Source organism: Eleutherodactylus coqui, chromosome 1 (assembly GCF_035609145.1).
Source record: "Eleutherodactylus coqui strain aEleCoq1 chromosome 1, aEleCoq1.hap1, whole genome shotgun sequence".
Lineage (NCBI taxonomy): Eukaryota > Metazoa > Chordata > Amphibia > Anura > Eleutherodactylidae > Eleutherodactylus > Eleutherodactylus coqui.
The window spans coordinates 433,024,297-433,043,130 of NC_089837.1; the positions used below are offsets into that span (position 1 = coordinate 433,024,297).

The 18,834-nt window shown below is 44.3% G+C and overlaps 1 protein-coding gene across 1 annotated transcript in view; it reads right to left on the reverse strand.

Moving 5' to 3' along the window:
• Positions 1 to 18,834, reverse strand: part of EXPH5 (exophilin 5) — a 95,430-nt gene that overhangs the window by 29,895 nt on the left and 46,701 nt on the right. Inside the window, exon 2 of the mRNA XM_066582112.1 lies at positions 3,734 to 3,894. Within this exon, the coding sequence (XP_066438209.1) occupies positions 3,734 to 3,894 (161 nt within the window). The remainder of the gene's footprint in view (positions 1 to 3,733; positions 3,895 to 18,834) is intronic.

The following is an 18,834-nucleotide window of genomic DNA, read 5'->3' on the forward strand; positions in this document are numbered from 1 at the left end:
TCACATAGGAAAACCACTAGATAGAAAGCTTAGAAGTAAGAATGGTCTGATGTAAAACAAGGCTCAGTGACCAAATTCTCATGGAGATCTGGCTTTGTTACTTACACTGAGATAAAGCCCCATTCACACAGCAAGAAGTGAACCTGGCACTCAGTGGATTGAAAAACGAAGATCAGAGGATTATCTTAATCTGCACTGTTAACCCTTTCCAATCCAATTTGTATCCTGGTTTTCCTAGGGGGCTTGCTCTTTTTCTGCCATTACACAACGGCGCTATATGCTGGCTAAAGCCAGTACTGCATGAGGTGACACAGTGGATAGGCTCCGACAGCAGAGAGGCTGGCACTATACAGTAAGAGAACTCCGACAGTCGTCTTCCAACATCGGAGCTGTACAGCCTTAAATCATAATGTCTTTAGACGTCAGACAGTGGATTGGAAAGGGTTAAAGCAGAGCTGCCGCTGTGCATTACCGCCATTACCCCGCTATTGTTCAGACTAGCAGAGTGGCAGTTCTTACGCAATCAGCATTATGATTATGCTTGCCATGATACGGCTAGTGTCTGCCACTCATGACAAGCATACTCGCTATTAGTTGGTGAGCATTGAAAAGGGGGTTTCCAGTAGAACCAAATCAATGGTGTACCCCATTACCCCCAACATCAGCAATATAAAGGAGCTGTGGCAGTCCAGAGAATGGGGTTGGGGTCCCAGTGGTTTGACCCTACCAATCACACAATAATGGCCTATATTAATGTTCTTATGACAGTAAAACCCTTATAAACACACACTGAGAGAAAAGTGCCAGTCTGCACACGGGCTCTGTATTCAGGATTGTGGGGCAAGTGAACTCATTGTAAAAGAAAATAATAAATCAAGCACCTAGGAGTTGTCAAAATTGAATGAAACTTTGTGAGATTATAACATTAACCCTTTCCAATCCAATTTGTAACCTGGTTTTCCTAGGGGGCTTACTCTTTTTCTGCTGTTGTACAACGGCGCTATCTGCTGGCTAAAGCCAGTACAGCATGAGGTGACACATTGGATAGGCTCTGACAGTAGAGAGGCCGGCAATATACAGTAAGAGAACCCCGACAGACGTCTTCCAACATTGGAGCTGTACAGCCTTAAAACATAATGTCTTCAGAGGTCAGACAGTAGATTGGAAATGGTTAATATCAGTAAGTGATTACAATATCCGAGCGAAAGGATAATTTATTGTGGAAAAAATGAACACTTGAAGGGAGGCTCTAGGACCCTGTTGTACCGCCTCTAGCTTGGATACAAGATGTGATACGGGAGGGCATGGAGGCTCTAGTACCCTGTTGTACCACCTCTAGTTTGGATACAAGATGTGATATAGGAGGGCATGGAGGCTCTAGTACCCTGTTGTACCACCTCTTGCGTGGATGCAAGATGTAATACGGACGGAGATGGAGGCTCTAATACCCTGTTGTATCGCCTCTAGCTTGGATGCAAGATGTGATACTGGCAGGCATGGAGGCTCTAGTACCCTGTTGTACCGCCTCTAGTTTGGATACAAGATGTGATACAGGAGGCATGGGGGCTCTAGTACCCTGTTGTACTGCTTCTAGTTGGATACAAAATGTGATACGGGGGCCATGGTGGCTCTAGTATCCTGTTGTACCGCCCCTAGCTTGGATACAAAATGTGATATGGCGGTCATGGAGGTTTTAGTACCCTGTTGGGCCACACTCTTAGATGTGATATGGGTGGGTATGGAGGCATAGAGGTTCCATATGGTATCCTGTGGCACAGCGGTTTACTTTTGTTGTAACTGAGCCACTAGATTATGCAAACTCGTAGGCTATCGACGCTGGCATCCCAGATGGTCCCATACACAATAAATCTGGCAACTGGTCAGGCTACGACGAGTGGCGATGTTGTGTTGACATTCCTGTGATACCCTTGCAGTGTGGAAGCCGACATGAGACGAACACATGTGGCTGCAGGATGTCCTGAACATATTGCTGAGCTGTCATTGTCCTTCGCATCACTACTATGGGTGACCAAATGTCAAATGCAATGGCCCCCAAGACCATTACACCAGTAGTGGGGGCAGTGTGTCGCTCCACAGTAATGGCAGGATTGAGGTGCTCTTCCCTAGGTCTTAAGATATGAACATGGCCGTCGTCAGTGCCCAAACTAAACCTGGATTCATTGCGGATGACAACTGGGTCCCACTCCAGCAGTCCAATTAGTCATTCATGATACCACTGCAAACTGTAGCGGTAGGTCGGTGTCAAAGGCAGTCCATGTAATGGCCACTGTGAGACCAAATGTCCTTCAGCTAAACACCTGTAAATGGTTTCGACAGACACAGGGGTAAAACGATGGCACCATCTGTCACTGGATAGCGGACAATGAAACAGTTGGGAATTACTTGTGCTTGTCAGAAGATAAGATGATCCTCTCACCTGGCGGTCTGTCGAGAGTGTCCTGAGCCCGGTCACCTTGTGTGCCCTCACGTATCCACTGGTCCAAACACCTAACAGTTGAGTGAGAACAGCCCAGGTGGTGGGTAATTTGTCAATATGACCATCCAGCTTCTCACAATAATACCCCCCCCTATCAGACTGGGCAAAATTTCTTTGATTGCGTCGTGGAGAAGTCTACTGGTCAAGAAGCTCTACACAAGTAGCCTCTGAGAGCCTTCTTATAGGCCAACAGTGGAACCACCTTTAGAGCCTCAGGTAACAAGACCGTTCACCTATCATGTTGCAATTCTTATTTGCATATCGGCCTGAGACGTAGCTGTATGCCAAGTTTTGCAGCTAAATGACAACTTCTTGTTGCTTGATTTTTTTTTAACAAAGCTTGTATATACTGTTGGTTTACCGGAACACACAAAGGTCACATAGATGGGGAGATTACAGGGTTCCTCCTCCGCTCAAGTGTTGATGTAATAGGGGGAGGATTGTGACTGCTGGCTACTAGTGTGTGCAGTTATTCTGTACTGCAGTATACATAAATCTGTACCAGCCTAGTTTAATGCCAGTCTTCCCTAAGAACTGGAATGGCAGTGGGGTAGACAGCAACCCAATATCCTAACTACCCATACTGCCCAATGCGCAACGTTCTTACTGGCCAAACTAGCAATCATCTCATTTCCAAAGAAAACCTTTTCCCGATCAGAAATAATCTTGAACATTGTCCTCCACTGAATATTTTTTTCTTATTTTTTTTTACAAAGTATGGTTGGGCGAAAATGGATAAAACTGGTACAACTACGAACTGATTGAAAATTCGTCCCATCTCCATACAAATAAATCTAGAGCGCTGATTAACATCCTTTATCACCTTCATCTCCAAATAAGCCCTGCTGCCCCATAGTACCTTTAATGAAAACTTTTTGCAATGTAGAGTTGATTATTCGAAGTAGTGAGGTATCTCCTGGCAGGCAAATCAAGTGAGGACTGTGCCCGTGGGCATTTGCCAGCTTCTAGGCACTCCTTTAATCAGATATTAAATACGATTTCAGTACATGTTTCTATTTGCCAATGATGCAGCTTTTAGAGGAGTCTGTAGCCCAAGTCAAAACTTTTTACCCACAAACAGTAACTTTGTGGTCAAATCTCAGAGCCTCTCAGTCTTTACGTCAATAATTACATGGGTAATTTGTAATTTACATAATTTAAATAAGCAAAACTCATTTTTACATGGATGTTGACAGACAACCCCACCTCCTCCTACTTCAATGTTTACGGACTCACCTGCTTGAGGGGTTTTCTTCAGATGATGGGTCAGAGGTGGCTTCACTAGGCATCTCACGTCTGGACTATCCTTAAACTTCTTCTTCAGGATCTCCTCGAACCACTCTCCAGACACGGCATGCAGCCATTTCACATCCTTACGTTTCCAACACTTAAGTTTGCTGAAACAGAAAACCAAGAGAGGGTTTCTCAATTGACCGTACACAAGGAAAATCTACCTCCCAATGCCGCATGTCTTACAGAATAATTAGACAGTGTCTAGATGCAGGAGAAACCTGTTTGACCAGATGTTTGGCGACGTCACTAATGCAGCTTGGAAATGACACTCCTGCTCTACTAAGACGGCTGCAGATGTGATGAGCTCCTTTAAGGAGGGGACAAGTAGGGCATACCAGAAGTGATGTTACTGAGGAGATCCAAGTGCGAATATAAACAAAAAGAAAAAACTGTACATAAGGATCAGGTTCAGTCTAGTAGGGTAGGTTTGCTCTGGGCTCATCTGACAGCGGTGGTATTCGTTTCACTATGTACTGTACAAAAGGAACTCCAGAATACAGTGTGTAGAAACCCATCCTACCACAGATTACCCAAATCCAACATGATTCGCAAAGGTTTTTATAATTTGTTCTCTATGTTCCAGCTAACAATAGCAGGCGGCTGCACATGGCTATTGCAGCAGCCACTACATGGAATTACATAGTGCCCATGTAATACATGCTTGTGTGAATCTGTTATGTTCCCCCCGATGCAGGTGGATTAAGAGATGGAACGCATGTTACGCTAAACAGTCTTTACCCGACAGCTGCATTAGCGGTAGTCACTTTAACCCTTTCCAATCCAATTTGTATCCTGGTTTTCCCAGGGGGCTTACTCTTTTTCTGCCGTTATACAACAGCGCTATATGCTGGCTAAAGCTGGTACTGCATGAGGTGACACGTTGAATAGGCTCCGACAGTAGAGAGGCTGACAATATACAGTAAGAGAACCTTGACGGATGTCTTCCAGCATCGGAGCTGTACAGCCTTAAATCATAATGTCTTTAGACGTCAGACAGTGGACTGGAAAGGGTTAAAATTGGCACACAGTTTTAAAGCACTCAACGCAATCCGTAGATATACAACAATACGGTCTCTGGAATCTTGGCTACACTGTCTTGTTACACAATCAAGTACAATATCTTCAAGATCGGGTTCACACAAGCGTAGGTTCAGCGTGTGATACGCGGTAATTTGTGGGCAATGACTTGCGCTGTTTTACTCTCATTTGTGTGCATGCATTGCACATTACGCAAGCGCAAATACGAACGCTGCATGTTCTATTTTGCCTCGTATTACATACAAGAGAGCCCATTGTTCTCTAAGGGCGTATAATCAACGCGGTCCATACGCAATTACATTGTGTATGAGTGGAGCTGATAGGCGCCGCTGCAAAGTGGGAAATTAAAACAAAAGAAATAAACAGGAAGACTGCACATGCCAGCGTGCGAGAGATGTGCTGTCATGCGCAGTACAAAATTACTGCCATATGTGGCGGTAGGCCATCTCACGACCGCCTCCACGTATATGGTCAGGTGAGCCGGCCTAACTATGCAGAAATCTCTCTGCATAAACACAGTCACTAGATATGTATATGTGCGCCGGGCTGTACAGACTCTTTATAGACTCACAGGCTCTTGTATATATCTGACTCTTTATATATTCTCTGGCTTTAGTTACTCACTTAGTGCGGTGATAAAACAAGTGTATTCTGCACGCATGCCTGTGCAAATGCTGAGCGTACTTCTGCAGGCACCGCTCATTCACACGGGCGGGGGAATTACCCCGCCTTGATTGAAATGGCTAATTAGCTTAACGTGGTGCTGGTGATTGCGTGCAAAAATGCGCTGAAACATCTGATGTAACCCTAAGGCCGCAGCGGATTTTGCCCATAGGGAATTATTGCCATCCGCGGGTCCATTAAATTGATTTTTGCACCCGCGGATGGCATTTTAAAAGAATTGCGTTTTTCATGCGTGGGAGAAAAAAACGCGGCATGCTCCATTTGCCGCAGAATCCGCGCGGATCGGCAACATTGCTATCACATTGATAGCAATGTGTGCGGATATCTGCATGAAAAAAAATGCCATTTAAAGCAAATCTGCACGGAATCCGCCGCGGGAATCCACGGCAAATGGAGCATGCCGCGTTTTTCTCCCGCGCATGAAAAACGCAATTCTTTTAAAATGCCATCCGCGGGTGCAAAAATCAATTTAATGGACCCGCGGATGGCAATGATTCCCTATGGGCAAAATCCCCTGCGGATTCCGCGATTCCATTTACCCAGTGGACATGAGGCCTTAGTCTTCGCCTGCTAAGTAAACTACACAATGTCCACATAGATCTCAGCGTCTGTGGAGGGGTATCTCTCTGTTTATTATCCTCACACAGGGGGTTCTATTGAAAAGGGTCCTCCAGTTACCTCTACTGTTTACCCCTTTAAGCATCAGTTGCATAATACACATTTCCCTTAATTAGCATGAGCCTTTACAGATTAAAGTTCCATAATGACACCAATGGTTCTAATGGTTGTACGTAAAACTATCAATATCCCAGTATTTCCTATAATAAATATCAATATTTACATGTCAATAATTGCAGCATTTCCCATAAGAAATGAATCGTTTATATCCGTTTGCTCACTAAACATTTATATCTGAGTCACTTCCCTTACTAAACAATGGCCCAAATCCTCTCCAACCAAGCCTTACAAGAGTAGTCCAGTGGTTTCTGGATCTGGGCCCGGGCCAGCTCCATTTGTAAAGGGGTTGTTGTCTCTAGGATATTAAAAATTTGCTAAAAATTTAGCTTCACTGTATATGAAACTGAATATTTAACACCATGCTGTGAAAAAAATCCTCAGTTTAACTTCACCCTCGGTGTGTCCCCAAAGTCCTGCTTATAGTTCTCATCCTTCCTGAACCCACTTCTAACTTTAGCTCAAAAAACTGCATCAAAAACTGTCACAAAAATTCTGTTTAAAATAAGCTGCCTGTGAAATCACCGTAAAGCCGGCTTCACACGGGCGAGAAAATCTTTGTGCGTGCTCTCGCATCGCATCTCCCATTCTTTTCAATGGGGCCGACGGCAGCATCGCACCACGTGCTAGGTGAATGCAATGTGATGCTTCCCCATTGAAAACAATGGAAGAAACGCCACAATCCAAGTAAGAGAAACAACCTCACATCTGAGAAAAAAAAAATGCATGTTGGTGAACGTGAAATTGGGCCGTGAATCACTCGCTCACCGACATGCGGTTTGGCCATGGAAGTGAAGCGTTTTTGTTTCAAAACCACCCCGCATCACTTCAAGGAAGAAGCTGACAGCCGCGGCGGAGGATCACAGCGTCTCTCTCATTGTTTGTTTTGAATTGGAAAGTCTGGCATCGAACTGCATGCAGCTAGCAGTGGTGGTGCGATGCTGCCGCTGGCCCCATTGAAAGCAATACACTTCAAAATAGGACGTGCCACGATTTGTTTCCCACATTGCTCATGTGTATGACCCGAATCAAAAGAACGGAGTTCATATTCGTGCGACATTTATGCGTCTGGCAACACACAAATCTCATGCAACTTTTTTTGCCGGTGTGAAGCCGGCCTAAGGCTTTGTTCATATAGCGCAATTTCACTGTGGATTTGGGAGCAGGTACTGTACCCAAATCCAAAGCAAAATCAGTATTATTTTAGCATTCTACTGAAAGCTTCCAAAACCTGCACGGTAATTCATACAACCGCATTTATAGGCATGCGAATTCGGAAAGCTGCACTGCAGAAAAAAAGGATGGACGTCATTTCTTGGCATGGGAATCACTTCAGACGGCCACATGAGGATTTGCCCCATTGACAGGGGCTAAATTTGTGTGGATTTGCATCAAAACCCTGCGTTCTGCGGTGGATTGAACTGTCAGATTCATATCAGAAAAACATGACGTTGATCTGACAGTTTACAGTCCATGTGAATGAGGCCTTAGTCTATGACCGCTGTGGAATTTCCCCAGGGCAGTTGATAAACCGTCCTGAAATCCACAAGACATACGGACATAGGCACAATTATGGAGTGGATATTTTCCACTATAGACAAAATCAAAAAAAAAAAAAAATCACTAAAACTCATTAATTTAGCTGGGATTACAAAATGCTGCCGCCTGTTTGCTGGAAAGTCCGCAGTGTATCCGTCCCATGTGAACATAGTCTTACGGTGGTTTTTGACCCTTTTTGTTGTGCAGATAACACACCTGCCAGATGTCAGCTGAAAGTCAACAGGAAAATGTACTCTATACTACAAACAGTCATGCCTTTTTTTCAGATTTTTTTTCTTAGTTTGTGAAAAAATGCCATAAACCTAAAAACGCACACAATGGCTTTTCCATAGCAAAATGGAAAAAAAAGAAAACCCAAAGAGCCTCATGTCTATTTGAAAAAAGCCACAAAAAGCTTGTAAAAACATGCACAAAATTCATGGTGTGCTTTAAAAAAAAATAAAGCTAGAAAAACATCATAAAGCAAAAAAAAAAGTGCGAAGAAAGCCCAATATCTGTGTCTTCCCAGAGAGAGCTGTGTTCAACGCGAGCACTTACAATGACTGCGTGGCCATAAAAGCTCTCTGCAGTGACAGACCGCTTTGTTTTGCAGTTGTTTGTGGTAGTATATGAGGATAATAGATGCTTTACACCGCGCTCAGCAGCTCAGCAATCTTGAGATTTAATTTCAAGGATTAATCTTTCAAATAAAATCCTCATTGGTGTTTATAATCAATTGTTTGTGACAATCCCAGCCAGCGCTGTAAATCCCAGCAGAGCAAGAAGCTGGCAACAAAAGAGTTAATGGGACAAGCAGACTCCTGATTACTTCTGTGGTAGGAAGTGGAGTCTGCAGCCTTTACCCATGTCCCAATTCCAGGGCAGGAAACAGCATGCGAGAACTGGCACGCCTCACATTATTACTACTGTGGCACAACTTGCAACATCAGAGCGTTAGTTCTACAGGACAATATGCCCCCCATACTGCATTTGACGGACTACAGTCTATTTGGCCACCCCTATCAGTAGAATGTATCATGTCTTATTAGCAGGTCACTTGTCCTAAACCATGCTGTGTAAGATGTACACCCTTGGAGGAATCAGTCACTCAGGTGGCCAGGACCATGAACATGGAAGAGTACCTTGCCATTCTAGACAGTAGTGTGCTTCCGACAATGTGGCAATACTCTGGGAATGGTCAGCAATACTTCGAACAAGACAACGCGCCTCGTCACCAATACAACATGGTTTTATGTTAGTTTGAGAATATAGATGTTGCACGGTTGGACTGACCTGAACCCTACTGAACATCTTTGGGATGAACCGGAACGTGAAAAAGGAGGAGGACCTTTTCTGTGTGTGTGCTGCATATGGGAGACATCATAGTAGCTAGTCTCAACCCATCAGCTCAGGGAAGACTGAAAATTAAAGATACAACCTGCAGAGGAACTGCTAAAAAAAATGCAGAATAGGCCAGCGGCACACAAACGGGTTGGATTCTGCATGCAGAAGCCCGCATCAGAATACAGTCCTGACCGCGGACGGCAACCCCACATACCTGATTTCTTCTGTTTACCCTGTGCCGTCGCTAGGTGATAACGGGCGTACACATGACCTATCTGCAATGTCAATTGCGGATGCGCCGCGGGTCAGACGGCTTCCATTGACTTCAATGGAAGCCGTTCGTGTGGAATCTGAACAAATATAGAACATGCTATGATTTTATTTTCCGCTCACGGAAATCATAATCGCTGTCCACTCATGTGAGCGGACATACGACTGTTCTATTCTTTTAATGTGTGCGGAATATCGCAGATCATCCATGCGGATGACGATCGCGGATTCTACAATTCAAACCCACAGTTGCGTGCCACCGGCCTACAAGCCATATGATGTCCAGAAATACTCTGCACACACTACAGCTTATGAAAACCCAGAAATATTTTAAGTAAAAAGAACATTTGCTAAAAAAAAAAAAATCTATTTAGGTTGTCTAAATCTGATCCCAAAAATTCATGTGAGCACAAGCTTCCCTGGAGGGCATCAACCGCGGGAGCAAACATGTTGGCCTACTAGTGAACCTGCTGTAGTGATGAACGTACCGATAGTCGCATTATTGCTCTAAGTAAGCAGTACTGTATTGACATGCCATCACGGTGATAATTCTCCAACCCCTACTGATCCAAGTAAATGCACCCCTTCTGCTCGGCCCCTAAAAAAGAATCTTAGAAGCAACTGCTCCTCCATGGTTCTGGAGACCATGGGGGAATTCTAAAGGGTTTGTACAGGATTAAAAGAGCATGAGCACTCTCTTCAAAGAACAGTGCCACACCTGTCCACAGGTTCTACATGATAATGCAGCTCAGCCCCATTCATTTCAATGAAGCTGAGCTGCATTACCAGACCCGGCCCATGGGCAGGTGTGGCGCTGTTTGTAATAGAAAGTAGCGACATTTGTATAATCCTGGACAATCCCCTTAACATCACGACTTTATTCTTCAGAGAAAATCTTTGGTGACCATCGGCTCTCTAGTATGAGGAACCAACAATGCGCCCTTAGTGCCTATTCAGATGAGCGTATATTACATCAGTATTTTGTGAGCCCAAACCAGAAGTGGGTCCAAAATACAGAAGACATGCAAATCTTTCCACTCCTAGTTTTGGCTCTCAAAATACTGATGCGGTAAAATAAAACACGCTGCGCTCTTTTTTATGCGCGTATTATACGCAATGTATATACACAAGTGTGAACGGATCAGTGAAAATCAATATACTTTCATTGACTCCATTCACCGCGTATTATGGCCACGTACATTGCGTGCGTAATACGCTATTAAATTACGCTTGTGTTAGCCCTATGATAGTTTTTTTTTACTGTTTATAGAAATCCTGTTAATGATATATAGGATAGTGCATATCATCCCTGGAGGTTGAGTGGTTTTGCCCCTTTTGCATGGCATCCTAGGAGCCTCTGCAGATCTCGTGTTGTATAAATCACTCCACAAACTCGTCCAATAAATTACAGGGCTACAATGTAATGTTTTGATCCTCCTCTTTGAGAGAATGCTTTGCATCAGCCGTCACCTAAATACAACAGTGATCAAAGTATGAAGCATTAATCATTGTTTGTCTCCTGTAGAATAAAGAAAACACGCATTTACATGAGATTTCCGCTTCGGCTTTTAATACTGAAAACTACTTCTTGTAAAACGTTGCCCGATGTGTATGTGTAGCACACGGCGTTACTCCTCGTATTAGTAAGGATACATTATCTCTAGTGTTTCATCTTTTTAATGGTCACTTGTGTTTGCTGTGGCTGCTCTTTCACACACGATGATACATTGTAGGGTCTGGTTAGGAAGAGACATACAATTATCCCTGTAGATACACTGGGGCTAAATTGCTATCATCAAACTTGCAACTAAATATGTGTGGTGAGTAACACCGCTGCCTTGTCTGACCATTGGCTATTACACAACTGCATGGTCGTCCCTACATGGTCCAACACATCCTGATGGGGCATTCAGCTTCCTTTTACTGTAGCTGTAGTTATAGTCTGGGGAGATTTCTTCTTCAGGAGATCACTAGGTTGGCGTAGGAAGTCTTATCTAGGCCATGCAATGCTTCCCGGGGAAAAGTAAGCAAATAGGGCAAGGAAAAATACCTATACAGCACCAATGAATTGAAGGTGATTTCCAAATTAGTCAATTTTTGACCTTTTAACATGCCTTTACCATATGACTAAGGATATAGAATATCTCCAGAAGGAAGAGACACCCATAGGCAGATGGGCTGTTTTGGGTGCTTGCGCCTCATCAGGGCAGAGTAGGGTACTACCGTGTTTCCCTGAAAAGAAGACAGGGTCTTATATTAATTTTTACCCCAAAATATTTATTTTTTATATCTATAGGTGCCTGGACAGTATTTAAAAATCATGCTAGGACTTATTTTCAGGGTAGGTCTTATTTTTAGGGACACAGGGTAGTTGGCTGGATGAGAGGCCTCTGATGTGGATCTGGGGAGGAAGCTTCTCCATGAGGATAGCGTCAAGTTGGCACAGAGAAAAACATTGTTCTTTATCTAAAAAAGATATATCTGTAGAAGACAAGGCCTACAAGTGTCTGCTTGACTGTCTTAGCTACTGAATACTTTACTCCTGGGTTTCATGGATGTACATCTAGCCTAAGATAAAGGTCCTCTTCACATCACAATAATGGCTACCAGTATATAACTCCGATAAAGGCCTGCAATGTATCCTACTGTAAAGTGTCCAATAGGTCACCTATAGGCTCCCATTATAAAAAAATACATAAATCTGCAGGCTTTTTTACTGCATTTTGCTTTATGGAATAGCGTAATGTGACATCCAGCACCACAGGCTTATAATAAAATAAAATAAATTTCCTTTTATAATAACACAAGTTGAAAATAAAATACATTTTCTTTTATAATAACAAGTCACGGAACTGAAAGAAGCGGTGAAAGACAGGATTGTGTGGCGAAAATTAATCCATAGAGTGACTGAAGGTCAGATGCGACTGCTAGCTACACTGGTCTACAGCTAAAAAGCTACTTGCCTAAAGCGGGGATATCGCCTCGATAAAGGCGGCCCAGCGATCTTCTTTCTGGGCCCTGATAGTCCCTATATGAATTCCAGGAGAGATGCACCGACACGCAAAGCAAAACAGAAATGAAAAGCAACAAAACTAACTGAAAAGGAACCAGCAGCTACTTATCTGCAGGTTTTAAAACACCCAGCACAGCAGAGCTCCAAACACCAAGTTCTCCACTGTGGAACAGAATAAGCAGCACTGGTCACCAGGAGGGGTGAGAATATATAGCCCCTCTGCACCTGAACACTGGCAGAATGAATAGCAAACCACACCTCCAGCCTACTCCCAGGCATGGCTAATCCAGCATGCTTCAATGCAGCAAAGGCAGTCAGCACCAACAGAACTCTGCACATCGTGCATTAACCCTAAACCTGCTTAACAAGACAACAGGTCGTTCCCTGTGTCGTGGCCACCACGCCATGACATTGTTGCGACCAACACATGGGTCCACAGATCTCCAGGCCCTTCAAGGATACACATTTTGCTGACATACTATGTGGTGATTAAAAAGAAACTTGGAATTCTTGCAGGACAATAGCAAAGAATTCTTGGAAACCACAAAGCTGAGAATTACAAAGAACTGCTGGACAATATGCTGGCTTGTTATGAAAAAATGGGCTGCAACAGGTCTTTAAAAATACATTTTTGACATTCTCACATTGACTTTTCCCCTGACAATTGTGGTTCTGTAAGCGATGAGCACGGCGAATGCTTCCATCAGGACATCTCTGGTATGGAGAGACGCTACCAGGATAAATGGATCCCGTCAATGCCAGCAGACTACTGTTAGAATATGACGCATGAAACGCCTGTAGATTCATACAAGAGGGCAGTAAAGAAACGGCGTACCGCAACTAATCTCCAGTATTCATTGTGCAATTGAGTTTCTTACAAGTACATTGTGTTTTCCTTAATTGTATTACATCATATGTATGTTTGTAGTTTTATTTTAATAATAGTTAATATGGATCTAATAAACCTGAGCTAATCCAAGGTTTTCTTTGTCATTTTCCAACTCAGAACGTCAAAATCATAAAATCTGGGCATACTTCCTCTCTGAAGCAAACAAAACGTTAACATTTGTTGACCAGTGTTACCAGCAAGGCTATAAAGGTCATCCCCTTCTTGTTATTCTTCCTGCTTTAACAAGACACTGATCGTGAACATGGGGCGATGCTCCAGCACATCTAACAACTCGCATGGTGTTGCTGTCACACGAGACGGATGACATATTGCCACAACAGGGAACTAGTCATTTAGTGGCAGCACCGCGGGCTGACAAGGAGGTGAGCCGTGTCCATACAGCAGGAGTTCACTGAAAATAAGGGAAATTAGAGGCTTAAGACCCCAGTGACACCACCGCCTCTTTGTTCCATCCAGTCATATGCTCATTAGGGGCGATTCACATCTATCCACTTGTGATGTAGGTCATTATAATTTATTTTAGGCCAGAAATGTATGAAATGCATGCAACGATGGATCTTATTGTGTTTAATGAACTAATTTTATCCATAAACAATTTTTCCTTCAAACTAAACAAAGAAGCAGGCGTTGTTACAGAATATGTACGCTCCCATCTGACTGTCTCGCATTGAAGCCAGTAGGACACAGACGTGATGGACGACAAGTGGCCTGTGTTTACATCAGTTTTTACCTTTCCTCTTTTAATGGAAAAAAAGGATAAATTAACAAATCCATCCCTAGGTAAAGAAAAAAAAATACAATCCTCTTACACTGGAGGCAGTAGGACAACTCATTGAAACACTCAAAAAGGACGCTGTGACAAGTTGCAGTGTTGACTGATGCTTAGACCGGGCTCACACGACCGGATTGGACTCCACATGCGGATTCCGGGTGTGTGATCCCAGTCGGTGCCGCTGCGTATGGCGCTAACCTGTATTGCGTATAGCCACCTAGGCTTGCAGGTGGTCATTCGTCATTCAGGTTTTTGGGGGGCGGGGGAAGGGGGGGGGGGTTACATGTGCCGCACTGTCACTTAGCGATGCTGCAGGTACTCGCAGCCCATATGCACCAAAACAGAGCATGCTGGGATTTTTCTTCTGCTCACAGAATACGCATTTTGCATCCATGAATGTAAAGGGAAAATCAAAACTACATGCCACTTAATGCCTGCATTTTGCTGCGAAAAGTCAGAAGATTCCGCAATTAACATCCGCTTGTGAGAGACCAACCTTACATTGGCCTTAGACATAATGATTATCACTAGTAGTCCAAACACTGATAAGGTTAAATGGGTTCTCCGAGACCCAAACATTTTTTCAAAAGTGCTCATACTACACTAAAAAAAAAAATAAAAAAAAAATTACATAAAAGAAGGCATCCTCTCCTCACCGGTTCCAGCTCCACAGATGCTTTGTCCCGTTCTGCCGGTTCACAAATCTGACCATGCCGTTCTATGGACTGAAATCTGTGACGCGGGCAGAATGATTCCCGCAGCTCTAAGTTTTATTTTGCTGGGATCGTCTCCCACTTTAGGCAAGAGATATGCAGATGTAATAGCGGCCAAAAACATGTCTGAATGAGTGTGTCCAGAGCGTGTGCCCAAAGCAAGAGCAGTAGTTTACCTTCACAGACCTTCTGGATAATGTCACCACATACTGTACATATACGAGTGTAATGCAATGTGGACAACAGATTCACGAAATGTCATCCAGCCCTGAAACAATCCGACTGCCTCATGAATCATCCAAGGACTCTTCAGACATTAAGAAATAATTAATTGCAGCGAATCCCAGCCCAGTTCTTGTTTTTCTACTATTCATTTACCTTCTGTTTAGTAATAGAACACTAAGCAAAACAAAAACTAAATAAGTGGAAAGGGCAAATATTAATATTCAGCTATTGTAATAATAAAGGATGACAGGTTGTCATTAATATTTACAGCTTCGGCCTAGCAGATACATTATATGGTCCGCACCATACCTGATGCTTCGTGGTGTTATTTTTCCCATTGACTCAGGAGGGTAGAGCAGAACCAATAAAACCAGACTTTTAATGTGGTTTCACTATCCAAATTTCCATAAAACATCTCTAGGAACTGACACTCCCCATCACAGCAAAGGACAATTTTTTTAATACACCGAATGTTACCCTTCTTTCTCTGGCGGAGCGGTTTAGTGATGATCAGTCATGTCTTCAGGTAACTGTATTGATTTGCAGCAGCAGCCTGTCAGACAATGTCATTCTTTTATACTCACCCCCGCTCCCCTGTACGGACTTTTCTTAGATTTGGCACCCGGCGATATGAATGTGTCAAGTGGGTGGTCCCCACTGCTCACTGTCAAAGGGTGACATCAGATTTGATTGGCAGGGAGTGGAGAAGACAGCCCATTTGACACATTCCCAGCAGCGAGTGTCAAATTTAACCCTTTCCAATCCAATTTTGGATTCAGAGTTTCCTAAAAGGCTTTCTCTTTTTGGTGTTATACAACAGTGCCATCTGCTGGCTAAAGCTAGTGTGTGTGCGCAAGAGAGGCTCCGACAGCGGAGCGGCTGGCAATAGACTGTAAGAATACCCTATCGGACGTCTTGTGACATTGGAGCTGGACAAGCTTAATTTGAAGAGGTGGCAGCATAAAAGGTGCATCAAATGCAATTGTATGCACATGATAAAAGAACAGGTGCATTATTGGCAAAACAACTTAAAGACCTTAAAGCAAAAGAGAGAATTAGTTTTCTCTTAGATTCAAACGGTAGGAAGATTATTCACCCCCAAAAAATTGCGGACGCCTTTGCCAGTTACTATTCCTCCTTGTACAATCTTAAAAGTAACCCAAATATTCATCACCCTCAAAAGGAGGATATTCAGAATTTCCTGCAAAGTATTAACCTCCCCAGCCTAACCCATGAGCAAGTGGTCGCACGCTCTGCACCAATTACCCCGCACGAGGTTTTAGACACGATCAAATTATTGAAGCCACATAAAGCGCCTGGCCCAGATGGCTTTTAAAATGGCCACTACAAAAAATTTGCACCCCTGCTGGACTCCCACTTGGCATCTGTGTTCAACGGGGCGATGAATAGCGGCTCCTTCCCGCCTGAAATGCTGGAAGCATTGATTGTTACGATCCCCAAATCAGGAAAGGAGACTACATCCCCGGCTAACTTCCGGCCCATCTCACTGTTGAATACGGATGTTAAAATCTATGCGAAGCTCCTGGGTGTGAGACGGTTTGCGGTTCTTCCTTCGCTGGTTGCACCAGACCTGGTGGGATTCGTCCCCCAGAGGCAGGCCCCGGATGGTACCCGATGGATCCTGAACCTCGTCAGGGTGGCAGAAAGGAATGGAACACCTGCCCTGCTTTGGGCACTAGACGCACAGAAAGTGTTTGATCGAATACATTGGGGATTCCTGGAGGCCGCCCTGGGGAGGTTCGGTTTCTCGGGACCTATTAAATCGGCAATCATGTCCCTTTACTCGGCCCCTTCCGCTAAGGTCTTTTCCTCAGGTTGCCTATCCTCCCCATTTGCTATCTCTAATGGCACGAGGCAGGGGTGCCCTCTGTCGCCACTAATATTTGCCTTAGTGATGGAACCACTGGCAGATCAGATCAGATGCAACCAAAATATCCAGGGAATAAAATAGCGGCAGGAACACAAAATAGGGTTATATGTGGATGACGTCATATTAGCAATCACTAACCCGATTACCTCCTTGGCGCAGGCCCAATCCACTCTAGTCCGGTTCAGTGAAGTTTCTTATTACAAGGTAAACAACGTAAAATCCCAAATGTTAAATATCGGTTTAGACTCCAAAACAACACAAGCTATAACAGATTCCTTCCACTTCACCTGGTGCGAACAATCCATCCCGTATTTCGGAATTAATATAGCATATCCGAGCTCCCTCACGTTTACCAAAAACTACTCACCATTGCTCAACCGCATTTCACGCATTCTAAGTAATTTCCGCAAACCCTTTATAACCTGGGCAGGAAGAATCGCAGCGGTCAAAATGATGATCCTACCACGAATCCTGTACATTTTCAGAACAGTAGCAATCCCCGTCACCGCCATTATTAATCAATTCATTTGGGGGGGAACACACGCCAGAATTAAATTTTCCACCTTGGAAAGACCATACGAACTAGGAGGCATGAGAGTCCCCGATATTAAACGATATTTTGCCGCGGCTATATTAGACCAAATCAAGTAGTGGTGGGTCGCACCGTCTCACAAAAAATGGGCAGCCATAGAGAAAGCGACTCTGGGTGTCCCTCTGATCTCTCTCCTTGGAGTTAGACCACCCTCTTTGCCAACTCACACGCTGCCAAGCCTCCAGGTTTCGGTCCAGATATGGAATCAACTAGCCTCTGCGCCCTCAGAGAGGGTCTCGGCCACGGCCCTCCCTCTGAGATTCCTCTCCTCGGTCCTTCCAGACTTTGAGTACGGAAAATGGGAGACACTTGGTATTGAAAAAATAGGGGACCTCTGTGATGAGAACGGGGCTGTGCTGGATTTCCCTACATTGAGCGGGATATTCAACCTCCCTAGTAAACTGGGCTTTGCTCACCTGAGGCTAAGATATGCCTTACAATCTTTCGATATTCATAAACCACTGTTCCCTAAGGTGGCTTTCATTTTTTTCTCACTCCCCGCGGGTACCCCTGGCGGGATATCCACATTTTGCAAAGATTCGTTCTCTCAGAATACACAATCTAAGTCTGCCCACATGACACTCTGGGAACTCGACCTTAAACAACAATTCAGCATGGAGGAGTGGAACCGGGCTCTGGGCTGGACTAAAAAAATATCACACGGCATTGCCCATTGGGAATCTTCACAGAAGATATTTATACTTGATAACCTTGCTGGAGTAAGGTACCATCGTAAGAATAAGGAGATTTCGGAGACTTGTTGGAGAGAGTGCGGCGCGAAGGGCACCTACTTTCACATGTGGTGGTCGTGCCCGGTCATACGTTCCTTTTGGAACTCAGTATTTGACTTTATTTACTTTGTGACTCACCAGTTTGTGTCCCCGGATCCGGCACTGGCCCTCTGTTTTCTGAATACTAGTAAACGGCCCCCCTTCTATTCGGCTCTCACCTTGCACATCATTCTTGCGTCACGACTGACAATCGCCAGACATTGGAAATCAAAAGAGGCCCCCTCTATTCTTGAAGTGAGACACTCAGCAAATCGGACTTCCCACCTAGAGGAAGCCTACTCACGCAGATTTACCACCAAGCCCCCACAGTTGTCATTCTGCGCAACATGGTTGGAATACACGGTGGCCAATCCTCTGTGATTGGGGCTCGTGGGGACTGAGGGTGTGCGCGAGGTGAGACGCAGATGGACGAGATGGCCTGGATCCAGGTACGGACTTGTCTTTCTTCGGCAGAATCTTTTGCCGGAACTCACCGCATAATGTGTGTCCCCCCCCCCCCCCCCGCCCCCCCTTGGCTACAGTTCTTG